This window comes from Hyla sarda, chromosome 5, assembly GCF_029499605.1.
Source record: "Hyla sarda isolate aHylSar1 chromosome 5, aHylSar1.hap1, whole genome shotgun sequence".
Taxonomy (NCBI): domain Eukaryota; kingdom Metazoa; phylum Chordata; class Amphibia; order Anura; family Hylidae; genus Hyla; species Hyla sarda.
The window spans coordinates 137,995,269-138,011,712 of NC_079193.1; the positions used below are offsets into that span (position 1 = coordinate 137,995,269).

The window sequence follows — 16,444 nt, forward strand, 5'->3', positions numbered from 1 at the left end:
ATAGTTTAGAAGGTTGAAAAAAAAAAAAAAAAAAAAAAAAAAAAAAGTCCTTCAACCTAAAGCTCTATTGTGTTGATCCAGAGGAAGGCAAAAAATCTCCATGAGGCAGATGCCAATTGCCTCATGAGAGGCAATCAGGATAAATCCCTGGATCACTGGATCAACATTCCATGTACATAAATCTAGTATCCCATAACCTGTAATATTATAATTTTCTAGGCAACAACAGTCTTCCAGCACTTACCCCTCCCCCGGAAGAGGTTATATAGACTCTGCCCTTCAATGACCATACACCCCCCCCCCCCCCTAAAGCTGCACTGTTGAACCCCAAGCCCACGCTGTGTCCGCTTGGGGCACAGATGCTTGGGGGCTGACAAACAAAGGGGAGTGGGTGGCCTCTCTGGCCTGTAGCTACAGCCATGCGTAGGAGTGGAGGAATGCAGAGGCCCAGGAGGAATGCAGAGGCCCAGGAGGAATGCAGAGGCCCAGGAGGAATGCAGAGGCAAATCGAGGGACATCAGGCAAGTGGCTTCCCTGGGGAGACCTGGGCTAAAAGGGAATCCTGATTATCCTGAAGTTAAATGGTCACTCTCACCAAAAAAATATATTTTTAACCCCTTAACGATGCAGGACATAAATGTATGTCCTGGTACGCTGGTACTTAACACACCAGGACATATATTTACGTACTATACATAACCGCGAGCATCGGCGGCATTAACCCCTCAGCGCCATTAACCCCTCAGATGCCATGAACAATGCAGATCATGGCATCTGCACTAAAATGGATGATCAGATCGCCCGCAGCGTTGCCGTGGCGATCCGATCATCCAGAATGGCAGACTGAGGTCCCCTCACCTGCCTCCGCTGCCTTTCACAAGTCTTCTACTCTGGTCTGAGATAGAGCAGACCAGAGCAACAGATTACCGATAACACTGATCAGTGCTATGCCCTGTGCATAGCACTGAACAGTATTAGCAATCAAATGATTGCTATAAATAGACCCCTATGGGGACTATTAAAGTGTAAAAAAAAAAAAAAAAAAAAAAAAAAGTGAAAAATCCCCTCCCCCAATAAAAATGTAAAATGTCAGTTTTTCCCCATTTTACCCCCAAAAGTGTAATTTTTTTTTTTTATAAACATATTTGGTATCGCCTAGTACATAAATATCTGAACTATTAAAATATAAATGTTAAATTATTCCATACGGTGAACTGCGTGAAAATTATAAATAAAAAAATAAATAAATAAAAAAGGCCAAAATTGTTGCTTTTTTATAACATTTTATTCCAAATAAAATTGATAAAAAATGTATTAAAAGTTCCATATATGCAAATGCGGCGAAACGGCGAAAAAATTAGCCTACATACCACCGCTTATACGGAAAAAATGAAAAAGTTATAGGTCAGCAAAATAGGAGTTTAAACGCACTCATTTGGTTAAAAAGCTAGCGATTTTTCTTAAGCTGTATAATAGAAAAGTACCGTATATACTCGAGTATAAGCCGAGTTTTTCAGCACAATTTTTCGTGCTGAAAACAACCCCCTCGGCTTATACTTGAGTGAACTCTCCACCCGCAGTGGTCTTCAACTTGCGGACCTCCAGAGGTTTCAAAACTACAACTCCCAGCAAGCCCAGGCAGCCATCGGCTGTCCGGGCTTGCTGGGAGTTGTAGTTTTGAAACCTCTGGAGGTGTGCAGGTTGAAGACCACTGCGGCCTTCGACATCATCCAGCCCCCTCTCACCCCCTTTAGTTCTGTACAGTACTCGCCTCCGCTCGGCGCTGGTCCGGTGCTGCAGGACTGTCCGGTGGGGAGGTCGTCCGGTGGGATAGTGGTTACGGGCTGCTATCTTCACCGGGGAGGCCTCTTCGTCACGTTGCCTTGACGACGACGCAGAGGTACGTTCATTACCAACGTACCTCTGCGTCATCGTCAAGGCAACGCCTCTGTTCTGGGCCCGAAGTGCTTAGAAGAGGCCTCCCCGGTGAAGATAGCAGCCCGGAACCACTATCCCACTGGATGACCTCCTCACCGGACAGTCCTGCAGCACCGGACCAGCGCCGAGCGGAGGCCAGTACTGTACAGAACTAAAGGGGGTGAGAGGGGGCTGGATGATGTCGAAGGCTGCAGTGGTCTTCAACCTGCGGACCTCCAGAGGTTTCAAAACTACAACTCCCAGCAAGCCCGGACAGCCGATGGCTGCCCGGGCTTGCTGTAAGTTGTAGTTTTGAAACCTCTGGAGGTCCGCAGGTTGAAGACCACTGAGGGCGGATAGTTCACAAGAGGATGATGAAGGGGGTGTGTGGGATGATGACAAGGGGATGATGAAGGGGGGTGGGGATGATGACAAGGGGGTGATGACAAGGGCATGATGAAGGGGGGTGTGGGATGATGACAAGGGGATGATGACAGGTGATGATGACAGGGTGATAATGATGAGGAGGTTAATGACAGGGGTCTGGATGATGACAGGGGGGGATGATGTATTTCCCACCCTAGGCTTATACTCGAGTCAATAACTTTTCCTGGGATTTTGGGGTGAAATTAGGGGCCTCGGCTTATACTCGGATCGGCTTATACTCGAGTATATACAGTATGTAGTCATGGGTATCATTTTAATCGTATTGACCCACAGAATAAAAAACACAGATCTATTTTACCGTAAAGTGTACAGCATGAAAATGAAACCTTCCAAAATTAGCAAGATTGCTGTTTTCTTATCAATTTCCCCACAAAAAGTTTTTTTTTGGTTGCGCCACACATTTTATGGTAAAATGAGTGATATCATTACAAAGGACAACTGGTCGCGCAAAAAACAAGCCCTCATATTAGTCTCTGGATGAAAATATAAGAGTTATGATTTTTAGAAGGCAAGGAGGAAAAAAACGAAAGCTTAAAAATAAAATTGTCCTTAAGGCCAAAATGGGGCGAGTCCTTAAAAAGAGTACCTGTCATGAACTAAACTTTCCCTGATCCCCCTCCCCATCTGTCCCTTACTCTAACTATGCCTATCCCTGTGTTTATTGAGGTTTAAAACTCTGTGGAAATACCTTTTTTTATCCCTCTTAATTAGCTCAGGAGCACTGTCTTTCTGAGGGGTGGAAGGAGGCGGGTCCCGGCAGGCATGATGTCACATGAAGCCTGGCCGGGACTCTGCTTCTGCCAGTCTTCCTGTATGCTGCTCTCCCTCTGCAGCAGTGTTTCCCAACCAGGGTACCTCCAGCTGTTGCAAAACTACAACTCCCAGCATGCCCAGACAACCAACAGCTGTCCGGGCATGCTGGGAGTTGTAGTTTTGCAACAGTTGGGGGCACCCTGTTGGGAAACACTGCTCTGCAGTGTGTATACAGACTAAGTACAGGGGAGGGACGGCAGCCTCTGTCTCTCTCTCCTGTGTCTCTCTGCACTAAAAAGTCAATGCTGAGAACCAGGGGCGGTGGGAGCAATTACAGAGGCAGTAATTAAGATGAATGTCAGGGGAGGGGGGCACAGAGCAGGGAGTGCAGTGAGATAATACAATGTATAAGATAACGTGTGGTAAGGGGCAGGGAGAACACAAAGCAGGGGGGAGGGGGAGGTGACTGGCCACTGTTATAGGAGAGGCATGTGCAGGCTTGTAGCTCACAGCAGTACTGTATGTCCTGTGGAAGGACCAGAGCCCTTTCAGTATTAGTCCTAAAAGCTGTACACTTACTATGAAAAGCATAGGAAGCTGCCTGCAGACCAGGCATAGAAGAGAGACCCCTAGTGGCCAAAAGTATAAAATGAAAAAAAAAACTGGTATAAATATTAATATTTTTTTAATGAAGATATATTACAATACGTCTTCATTAATGATTTTGAACAACATATTAAAAGTTTTTGTTGATGACAGGTACTCTTTAACCCTTTAACGACGCAGGACGTATATTTACGTCCTGCGCCGGCTCCCGCGATATGAAGCGGGGTCGCGCTGCGACCCCGCATCACATCGCGTCGGTCCCGGCGCTCATCAACGGCCGGGACCCGCAGCTAATACCGCACATCGCCGATCGCAGCGATGTGTGGTATTAACCCTTTAGAAGCGGCGGTCAAAGCTGACCGCCGCTTCTAAAGCAAAAGTATCCCGGCTAGTCAGTCGGGCTGTTCGGGACCGCTGCGGTGAAATCGCAGCGTCCCGAACAGCTTGCAGGACACCGGGAGGGCCCTTACCAGCATAGCCGTGCGCAGCCTACTGCATTAGGGTGTGCACCCTAAAGCACAAACTTACTCCGCGCACGTGTGTGTTTATGTATGTATGTATGTATGTATGTATGTATGTATGTATGTATGTATATATATATATATGTATATATGTATATATATATATATATATATATATATATGTGTATATATATATATATATATATATATATGTGTATATATATATATATATATATATATATATATATATATATATATATACACACACACACACATATATATACACATATACATACATACATACACACACACACTCCTGCATGCATAGTATTGGAGGATTGGATCCAGGGCCGGTTTTAGGCTTAGCATGGCCCTGGGCAAAATCAGAAGTGGGGTCCCAAAAGTCGTAATAGTGCACTAATCAGATTAGCACATTTTTGGTCACTTCAAATACCATAAAAAAATATCTAAAAAGCAAAAAAAAAAAAAAATGGTACCGATAAAAACTACAAATCACAGCGCTAAAAATGACCCTCATACATCCCCATATACAGAAAAATAAAAGTGCTATAGGGATCAGAATAGTACAATTTTATGTTTTTGTATAGTTCCCCCACATTAGGTTGGAAGCATAGTTCCCCCACATTAGGTTGGCAGTATAGTTCCCCCACATTAGGTTAGTAGTACAGTTTCCCCACATTAGGTTGGCAGTATAGTTCCCCCACATTAGGTTAGTAGTATAGTTCCCCCACATTAGGTTAGTAGCACAGTTCCTCCACATTAGGTGCAGTACAGTTCCCCCACATTAGGTGCAGTACAGTTCCCCCACATTAGGTGCAGTACAGTTCCCCCACATTAGGTGCAATACAGTTCCCCCACATTAGGTGCAATATAGTTCCCCCACATTAGGTGCAGTAAAGTTCCCTACATTAGGTACAGTATAGTTCCCCACATTAGGTGCAGTACAGTTCCCCCACATTAGGTGCAGTACAGTTCCCCCACATTAGGTGCAGTACAGTTCCCACATTAGGTGCAGTATAGGTCCCCCACATTAGGTGCAGTACAGTTCCCCCACATTAGGTGCAGTATAGTTCCCCCACATTAGGTGCAGTACAGTTCCCCCACATTAGGTGCAATATAGTTCCCCACATTAGGTGCAATACAGTTCCCCCACATTAGGTGCAATATAGTTCCCCCACATTAGGTGCAGTACAGTTCCCCCACATTAGGTGCAGTACAGTTCCCCCACATTAGGTGCAGTACAGTTCCCCCACATTAGGTGCAATATAGTTCCCCACATTAGGTGCAATACAGTTCCCCCACATTAGGTGCAATATAGTTCCCCCACATTAGGTGCAGTACAGTTCCTCCACATTAGGTGCAGTATAGTTATAATTGTAGGGAGGAGGACAAGTCTAGAATTTACCATGAGGCTTACGGGACTAATTTTACCCCTGATCTTATATTTGCCATGGGGTTCAATGGGCGGAGCCAAAGGGTTGTCAAAATTAGGTTTTGCCTAGAGTGTCAAAAATCCATACACCAGCCCTGACTAGACCTCCCACTTGTGTGTATGTTTTCTGGTGTTTATAGGGAGGCATTTGATGTGGATTTGAAAAAAAAAATTGTTAGTTGAATGGTAAAACTCATGTTTTTCTTTACTTGGCAAACAGAAGAACACTTTTACTATAAGATGGGGGCACAGAGGGGGGAATATTCCAAATTGAATTTTTTTTTGCACCAGATTGGTTGAAAAAGTGATGCGGCACCCAGCAAGCTTGGAACAGCGTGCACGGTGTAGTTTTGGGTCTGCAGCTGACCCAAAACTAGGACTCCCAGCATGTTACACCATAATCTAAATTGTACTCCTATATAGTGCAAGATGTGTGGAGTTGTAGTTTTGGTCATCATAGATTGTATCAGGGCATGCTGGGAATTGTAGTTGGTAACTGCACCTCCCAGCATTGCATTCCTTCAAGGAATGCAATGCTGGGATTTTCAGTTACCAACTACAATTCCCAGCATGCCCTGATACAATATATGGTGGCCAAAACTACAACTCCCATTATGTTGCACTGGGGGTGCTGTGTGTGTGTGTGTGTGTGTGTGTGTGTGTGAAGTGCCGTGTGTGAGTGTGGGGGGGGGGGGTGCTGTGTGTGTGTGTGTTTGAGGGGTGCTGTGTGTTTGAGGGGTGCTATGGGTGCTGTGTGGGGGATTGGGCACATAATACATACATAATATAAAATATATACATAATACATTAAAAAAATTTTTATTTCAGCTCCCGGGTCGGTGCTGTAGTAGTTTTTAGTAAAGTTGCTGGTAGAAGAGCACAGACTGCAGAGAGTGGGCCGTGTCCCGTGTATCAGAACAAAGGAAAAAAGAAAGGTGCCTCTTTCAAGGTGTTTGTAGTATTAAAACATCAAACCTTTACTCTGTATGCATTAAAAAAGAAAAAGGTGGACATCATAAAAGAGAAGCGAAACTCCAACACGTTTTGAACAAAATGTCGCTCTTAATCATGGCTATATGTAGCCCAAAATGCACTGGAGGTTCACTTTTCTTTTATGATGTCACCTTTTTCTATTTTTAATGTATACAGATTAAAGGTTTGATGGTTTAATACTACAAGCACCGTTATCCTTGGAAGAGCTGGAGGAAACTATTTTTTCTTTTGTTCTGATTCATAATACATACATACATACATACGTCATACATACACACATCATACATGCATAACCTACACACATATATATATATATATATATATATATATATATTGTATATATATATATACACACACATACATACATAATGCATAAATACATACTATGGGGGACATTTACTAATCTAGTCTATTCTGAGTATGCTTATAGACCAGCGTATGTTGTAGTCTCCTGTCTATTGTGCTCCTAATTTATCAGGGGTCTCACAGCCCTTGATAAATTCTGTGCTCAGACTTCAGGGTCTACAGCTTAAACTGCATTTAGACCTGCTCCAACATGGTCTGACATTTCAGCGTATTTTGGGCAGATGCGACTTGTCGCACAACAGTCGCACTTGATAAATTCAGCACCAATGCATTTTCCAATGCATTTCCGTCTAAAATAGACTTGCATGCATCATGTTCTAAAAATCCTCTACAGCAAAAGTCGCAGAAAAGTCGCACATATTTAGACTGCGACTTTCTGTGCGACAAATTTAGACAGGAAAAACCAGTCAATCCTTTGATAAATCTCCCTCTATATGCATACAAACATCATACATGCATAACCTACACACACACACACACACATATATATATATATATATATATATATACACACACACACACACACACACACACACACACACACACACACATACATCATACATGCATAACCTACACACACATATATATATATATATATATATATATATATATATATATATATATATATACACACACACATCATACATATATAATACATGCATACATCATACATAGATAATGCATGCATCATACATACATACGCACACCATACATAATACATACACAAATCCATAATATATACATATACACATCATCCATACATAACATACAGTACATACATAACATATGTATATGGTATGTATGTACTGTATGTATGATGTATTTATGTATGGTGTGTATGTGTATATATTATGGATTTGTGTATGTATTATGTATGGTGTGCATATGTATTATGTATGTATTATATATGTATGATGTGTGCATGTGTATTTTATGTATGTATGTATTATATATGTATGATGTTTGTATTTATGCATTATGTGTGTGTATATATATTATACATACATAATGCATAAACACAATCATACATAATATACACATGCACACATAATACAGCATACATCCATAATACACACCATACTACACACACTACACACCATACTACACACACTACACACCACACTACACACACTACACACCACACTACACACTACACACACACACCATACATACATATGTATGTATGTATGGTGTGTGTGATATGTATGTATGTATGGTGTGTGTGATATGTATCACACACACCATACATACATACATATCACACACACCATACATACATACATATCACACACACCATACATACATACCACACACACCATACATACATACATATCACACACACCATACATACATACATATCACACACTCCATACATACATACATATCACACACTCCATACATACATACCACACACTCCATACATACATACATACATATCACACACACCATACATACATACATATCACACACACCATACATACATACATATCACACACTCCATACATACATACATATCACACACTCCATACATACATACATATCACACACACCATACATACATACATATCACACACACCATACATACATATCACACACACCATACATACATATCACACACACCATACATACATATCACACACACCATACATACATATTACACACACCATACATACATATTACACACACCATACATACATATTACACACACCATACATACATATTACACACACCATACATACATATTACACACACCATACATACATATTACACACACCATACATACATATTACACACACCATACATACATATTACACACACCATACATACATATTACACACATCCCACCCCCCTCCCGTCCTCGGTCTGTGCACTTTTCTTACCTGCGGCAGCCATGTTGGGGTCAGAGGCCGGGCACGTCCAATCCCATCTGCTGCACACTTTGCACCATCGCCCACTTCTTCCTCATGCCGAGGAATCGACACTCGGTGCCAGGAGTTGCGGCGAGGATCATCCCAGGAGGTGTAAGCAGACGTGCGCAGCTGCGGGGCAGCCCCTGCGTCTGCAGTTAGAGCAGCAGTGTGCGCGGCCGGGGGAAGGGGGAGGAGCGGCCCAGAGGAAGGGGAAAAGAGTGGCCCAGAGGAAGGGGGATAGAGCGGCCCAGAGGACGGGGGGGATAGAGCGGCCCGGAGGACGGGGGGATAGAGCGGCCCGGAGGACGGGGGGATAGAGCGGCCCGGAGGACGGGGGGGATAGAGCGGCCCGGAGGACGGGGGGATAGAGCGGCCCGGAGGACGGGGGGATAGAGCGGCCCGGAGGACGGGGGGATAGAGCGGCCCGGAGGACGGGGGGATAGAGCGGCCCGGAGGACGGGGGGATAGAGCGGCCCGGAGGACGGGGGGATAGAGCGGCCCGGAGGACGGGGGGATAGAGCGGCCCGGAGGACGGGGGGATAGAGCGGCCCGGAGGACGGGGGGATAGAGCGGCCCGGAGGACGGGGGGATAGAGCGGCCCGGAGGACGGGGGGATAGAGCGGCCCGGAGGACGGGGGGATAGAGCGGCCCGGAGGACGGGGGGATAGAGCGGCCCGGAGGACGGGGGGATAGAGCGGCCCGGAGGACGGGGGGATAGAGCGGCCCGGAGGACGGGGGGATAGAGCGGCCCGGAGGACGGGGGGATAGAGCGGCCCGGAGGACGGGGGGATAGAGCGGCCCGGAGGACGGGGGGATAGAGCGGCCCGGAGGACGGGGGGATAGAGCGGCCCGGAGGACGGGGGGATAGAGCGGCCCGGAGGACGGGGGGATAGAGCGGCCCGGAGGACGGGGGGATAGAGCGGCCCGGAGGACGGGGGGATAGAGCGGCCCGGAGGACGGGGGGATAGAGCGGCCCGGAGGACGGGGGGATAGAGCGGCCCGGAGGACGGGGGGATAGAGCGGCCCGGAGGACGGGGGGATAGAGCGGCCCGGAGGACGGGGGGATAGAGCGGCCCGGAGGACGGGGGGATAGAGCGGCCCGGAGGACGGGGGGATAGAGCGGCCCGGAGGACGGGGGGATAGAGCGGCCCGGAGGACGGGGGGATAGAGCGGCCCGGAGGACGGGGGGATAGAGCGGCCCGGAGGACGGGGGGATAGAGCGGCCCGGAGGACGGGGGGATAGAGCGGCCCGGAGGACGGGGGGATAGAGCGGCCCGGAGGACGGGGGGATAGAGCGGCCCGGAGGACGGGGGGATAGAGCGGCCCGGAGGACGGGGGGATAGAGCGGCCCGGAGGACAGGGGATAGAGCCGCAAATTCCTCAAATTAATAAAAAAATGCTTTTTTAAACATCTGGTGTGCCCTGAAAGTGTTTCAGGGCACACCGAATGTTTGAAAAAGCATTTTTTTTTTTTTTTTTTTGCGGCTCTGGCCGCTCTATCCCTGCTGCCTGCTGCCATACATGATGGGGATGTAGTCCTGAACTGTGAGCCTACATTATGTAGGCACACAGCTCAGGACTACATCCCCAGCATGTATGATTGTGACTGTCGGGGATGTCCGGTGGGGCTGGGGATTAGTAGGGAGAAGAAAAAAAAAAAGTCCTGCAGCAGCGGGCCGCGGCCGCGGTGATTAGGGTGTGCTTGTACACACCCGGCACACCCCGTGCGCACGCCTATGCTTACCAGCCTCCTCGGTGTCCGATCGACGAATGACTGCTCCGTGCCTGAGATCCAGGCAGGAGCAGTCAAGCGCCGATAACACTGATCACAGGCGTGATAATACACGCCTGTGATCAGGATGAGAGATCAGTGTGTGCAGTGTTATAGGTCCCTATGGGACCTATAACACTGCAAAAAAAAAAAAAAAGTAAAAAAGTAGTGTTAAGATCATTTAACCCCTTCCCTAATAAAAGTTTGAATCACCCCCCTTTTCCCATAAATAAAACAGTGTAAATAAAAATAAACATATGTGGTATCGCCGCGTGCGTAAATGTCCGAACTATAAAAATATATAATTAATTAAACCGCACAGTCAATGGCGTACGCGCAAAAAAAATTCCAAAGTCCAAAAAAGTGTATTTTGGTCACTTTTCATACCATTAAAAAATGAATAAAGAGTGATCAAAAAGTCCGATCAAAACAAAAAACGTACCGATAAAAAATTCAGATCACGTCGCAAAAAATGAGTCCTCATACCGCCCTGTACGTGGAAAAATAAAAAAAAGTTATAGGGGTCAGAAGAGGACATTTTTAAACGTATAAATTTTCCTGCATGTAGTTATGATTTTTTCCAGAAGTACGACAAAATCAAACCTATATAAGTAGGGTATCATTTTAACCGTATGGACCTACAGAATAATGATAAGGTGTCATTTTTACCGAAATATGCACTGCGTAGAAACGGAAGCCCCCAAAAGTAACAAAATTGCGTTTTTTCTTCCATTTTGTCGCACAATGTTTTTTTTTTTGGTTCGTCGTGAATTTTTGGGTAAAATGACTGATGTCACTGCAAAGTAGAATTGGTGAAGCAAAAAAAAAAAAAAAAGCCATAATATGGATTTTTAGGTGGAAAATTGAAAGGGTTATGATTTTTAAAAGGTAAGGAGGGAAAAAACGAAAGTGCAAAAACGGAAAAACCCTGAGTCCTTAAGGGGTTAAGGGGTTGAAAACAATAGAACCATATAATAAGTATATCTCTAATACTATTGCATTATTTTTTCCCCACAGTTTCCCTTAGAAAACTGCTTCTATAAAAAGTGGCCTCTAGGGGGCCTCATAAAATGTCCCACGCCTGTTACTATGTCCTAACCGTGAGTGGGAGGCTTTACAAGCCTTTATGTGTGCTCCCTGTGAGAGGATGTGAAGATATCCGAACACAGAGAGCAGGGCAGTGTGAGCTGCTATGATTGGCTGAGAGGAGGCCACAACCCCTCACACACCTCCCCAGCTCTCAGCAGCTCCTAGGGAGAGAATTCTTCAGTGCACAGCTCCTTCCTCAGCATAGAGCAGAAGGAGCACAAGCAAGTATGACACAGCATGCTCTACCTTATACAGCAACATGTACCCCAGTAGTAAGGAGATGGCATGGGGAGGGGGTTTGTTACAGTGGGACACCCCAGTAGTAAGGAGATGGCATCAGGAGTGGGTTTGTTATAGTGCAGGGATGTGGAAATCCTATCACCCGACGCCCTGGACAAGTAGTTTTGGGCGCCGAGCAGGTGAATTGTTCATAGATTTAGCCCTGTATCGGGCTAGCAGGGACAGACCGACTTCCCCCTTATTTTTCTTTAATGCCGGTGTGAGGCGCAGGAGCCGATAGAAGTCTGCACCTCACACCGGCGCTCAGAGTGTATGGAGGGGGCGGCGGCCTCCAGCTGACCGCAGAGTCCCCTTATTTCCCCTCCCGGAGGATGGAGGTCGCAGCTCAGAAGACACAGCAGGGTGAGAGAAAGGACGTAGACAGCTGGGTGCACAGCTCCATCCCCCGCACACAGCTCTATCCCTCCCCCTGCTCTGTCTCCCCAGGACCTAGTCTACCACGGGGAGGTTGCTAGTTTGCACGGGGAAAACACAGAGCAGAGGGGAGGGGAGGGGGAGGACGGAAATCTCACCTCACACCAGCGGTGACTACAGCTCTGATGTCCACTCATGGCGGCTCAGGTGAGGAGACAGAATGCAGGCAGCGGCAGGAAGGGTGGTTGTATATGTAGGGTGTGAGTGTATGTGTATGTAATGTATGATGGGGGTGCAGCGGCAGGTGTATGTATGATGTGTGCATATGTATGGTGTATATCAGTGTTTCCCAACCAGGGTGCATCCAGCTGTTGCAAAACTACAACTCCCAGCATGCTCTGGGCATGCTGGGAGTTGTAGTTTTGCAACAGCTGGAGGCACCCTGGTTGGGAAACACTGGTGTACATGTATGGTGTGAGTGTATGTGTGTATGATGTCTGTCTATGTGTGATGTGTATGTAATGTATAATGTGTGTATGATGTCTGTGTGTGATGTGTATGTAATGTATGATGTGTGTGTGATGTGTGTATAAAGAAATGCAGAAGCTTGACACAGGTGAAGATTTATGAAAACCTGTCCAGAGGAAAAGTTGCTGAGTTGCCCATACCAACCAATCCGATTGCTTCTTTCATTTTTAAGAGGACTTCTCAAAAATTAAAGAAGCAATCTAATTGGTTGCTATGGGCAACTCAGCAACTTTTCTTCTGGACAGGTTTTGATGAATCTCCCCCATAAAAGTTATATGTACATGCTCAGGATTAGGTACTGAGTAACAAATTTTCTCATTTTCTATTTTTTTTTGGGTGGGATATGGCTGCGTTCACACGGCCGTCTAACGGATGCAAACGGATGTAATCCATTTGTATCCATTATTGTTCAGTTAATAAACCAAAAAAAAAATTTTGTTCTGAGCATGCTCAGAAGTAAAAATGGATGAAAAAACAGATACAAAAGGATGATATTAACAGCTCATCTGTTTTCCATAGACTTCAATGTTAAATTCACTGTATCCGTTTTTCTTCTGTCTTTTTGATGGGAGAAAAAAATACTGCATGGACAGTCTTTTCCCCGTTAAAAAAAAAAAAAAAAAAAAAAAGTAAAATGAGCGCAGACGGGTGCCAACGGATGTGAAAGGATTGTAAAAAAAATCCTGTTGACATCAATGGGATTATTTTACAACAATTTGTAATCCGTTTACAAGCAGCATCAATGGAACCTAAACGGGGTAAAAAAGGGGGACAGACAGCCGTGTGCACGCACCCTATGACAGGTAAGCTTTAAGAACCAGGCGCCCACAGCCCAATCTTCTTTAGTCAGATCCATAAGATGTGGGTACCACCTTCTCCAATGGAGAAGGAGGCAGGCTGTCGAGGAGTGCAGTCATAGGGCAAGGGAAAAAAAAATTGTGGTACCCGGGAGGGTAAGGGTGTCTGGGTGTTGCGGTGATAGTGTAGGGTATATCGGTATTAACCCTCAATTGTTGTGATGCCAGGGTGCGGTTTCCTCAATGTATTAATCCTACCACCAACCGTCCTACAAACGGGAGGGAGAGATAACGGAATGTCCCCAGCAGATTTTATGAAGTAAACTTGAAGTAACTTTACTGCATATTTTATGCAACGGCATGGAACATAAGTCTTTTCGAGAGAGAACCGTGGTACAGGTTCCTCAAAGGTTTGCTGGGACTCTGGGATCAATGAGCTTTGGTGCTAGCCACTGTGCTACTATTTTATTTTTTTAATGAGATTTGAGTTTCTAGTAGTCACACAGAATTTGAAGGTTGAGCTTGGAGTAACTCACGTTTTTTTGGCTGCTGGACTTTAGGCTTGAGGCCTAGCTTGATTTGATATTTGTGCTGAGATGTGCTTGGCTTGATAATCCGGAACTAAGAGCGAATTTAGTGGCTGCAGACCCTTATATATTAAGGGGGTGGGGCAAAGCTCATTGGTCAGCAGACCTGTAAATCCTGACCCAGTGAACTCTGGGTATCACATAACCTAAAGGTCCTTAAACCATAGTACAATTTAATTAAAGGCATGTGACTTCTATCGTCCTATACAGAGGTATTCCTATATAACATTTAACATTTTTTATATATATAAATAAATTAAGTACCATTTATATGAGGCGACTAGGGGTTAGTCCTACAGGAGAGCCCTATTGACATGGAGGGACTCTGGCTGAGGGGACTTTAGACAAAGGGACAGAACCAGGTCCTGTACCGGGACACCACAAAATACAATTTTTCTCCCATTCCACCTTTAAAGCATATCAAAATCTAAAGGCATCAAAGAGCTGCTTTGGAAAAATAAAAAGTGGAGGACAGGATATTTGAGAACAGTGAAACAAACAAACAAAAAAAAAACACAAGTAAATAACAGAAATGCCATGGCAAAATATGATTGTCATGGAAAGTGGTTTAAGCTCAATAGTACAGTTCTACATAAGCTGCAGCTTACCTCATCTATTTCCAAGGAGAAATAATCTTTTAACATTTCAGATTTCTTCTGAAGGAACTGGACAATGTATTCAGCAAGTCCTTCTTTAGGGCCGTCTTCTTCTGTCCAACCACTCTCAGGACTATCCAAGGCTAGCATGGCTAATTCATATATTGGTGCTGACTCCTATGCAGATATGAAATGTTATTGCAGCAAATTAACTTACAGTTGTTGTGTACTAGTTTGGCACTGTTTACACATATACCCCAGGCAGTAATCTCAAATGTGTAAAGTATTTTCAAGTGTATACTTCCAAGGTAATTCACGTTAAAGTAATACACATACCAACAGATTGTGTTATTTTGTACTATAGTCAAATTATTTCTTCAGGTTTCATACAAAACGTCATCACATATCCCATATAAAATAAGCTAATAAATTGCGAACAAAATTTATATACAAAATTAATTTTTATTCAAACATCAAGTTTTACCCAATAATGACCCATAAAAACACATACACATAAGACTATTAAAATATTTTTTAGGATGGAGGGGCACAGTGCAGGACAATTTCTACAGACAATTCATAAATTTTAATGTACAAATATAACAAATAAATAGAAAATTCATAATGGAAGATATTAAATATGTATATGTACAGTGATTAAGAGCCAACTTAATCAAAGAATTAATATATCAGGCATGTAAACAAATATATTATCCATAGGAGGGTGAGGTGGGGGCGTCCGGTGCAGTGTGCCAGCACACACTTGTTGTTTACGGAGGCACTTTATTGTTAATTTTTTTTGGGCATATGTTTAATACTTGTCATCTGTGTGTGTTGTACCTTTGCCATCTTGTGTAGTCATGCACTGATTATAGTTGTACCAACTTTTGTATTCTTTGCACTTTATTGTTAGTGCAATATATTCTATACTAGTGCAATATGGCCATTAACTTATAACTTCGTGTCAGTGCAATATTGTTATTACTAGTGCAATGCAGTCTCTGTTTACACTATCTTGCTCTTATATATGGTGCAATAATATATTTGTTTACATACCTGATATTAATTCTTTGATTAAGTTGGCTCTTAAAAATCACTGTACATATACATACTTAATATCTTCCCTTATGAATTTTCTGTTTGTTATATTTGTACATTCAAATTTATGAATTGTCTGTAGAAATTGTCCTGCAGTGTGCCCCTCCATCCTAAAAAATATTTTAATCGTCTTATGTGTATATGTTTTTATTGGGTAAAACTTGATGTTTGAATAAAAAAAAATTGTGTGTATAAATTTTGTCCGCAATTTATTGGCTTATTTTATATGGGATATGTCATGGTGATAAGTCCTGTCTGCTTACATTTTGAGGTGTTAGTCTAACCTACTTTTTTTTGCATATATAAAAAGTCATCACAGCCTTGACATGAGGGAGTGGCAAACTCCTGAAACGTTGCAGTGTCTGAGGCTCACAGGTTTGTGAGCCTCTGCTGTTTTCCCAAAGAGAAGCTGGATCGT

At 44.2% G+C, this 16,444-nt stretch overlaps 1 protein-coding gene across 2 annotated transcripts in view; it reads right to left on the bottom strand.

Moving 5' to 3' along the window:
• Positions 1-16,444, bottom strand: part of MLH1 (mutL homolog 1) — a 192,247-nt gene that overhangs the window by 56,456 nt on the left and 119,347 nt on the right. For both annotated transcript variants that reach the window (XM_056520381.1, XM_056520380.1), the window contains exon 16: positions 14,941-15,105. In XM_056520381.1, the coding sequence (XP_056376356.1) occupies positions 14,941-15,105 (165 nt within the window). The remainder of the gene's footprint in view (positions 1-14,940; positions 15,106-16,444) is intronic.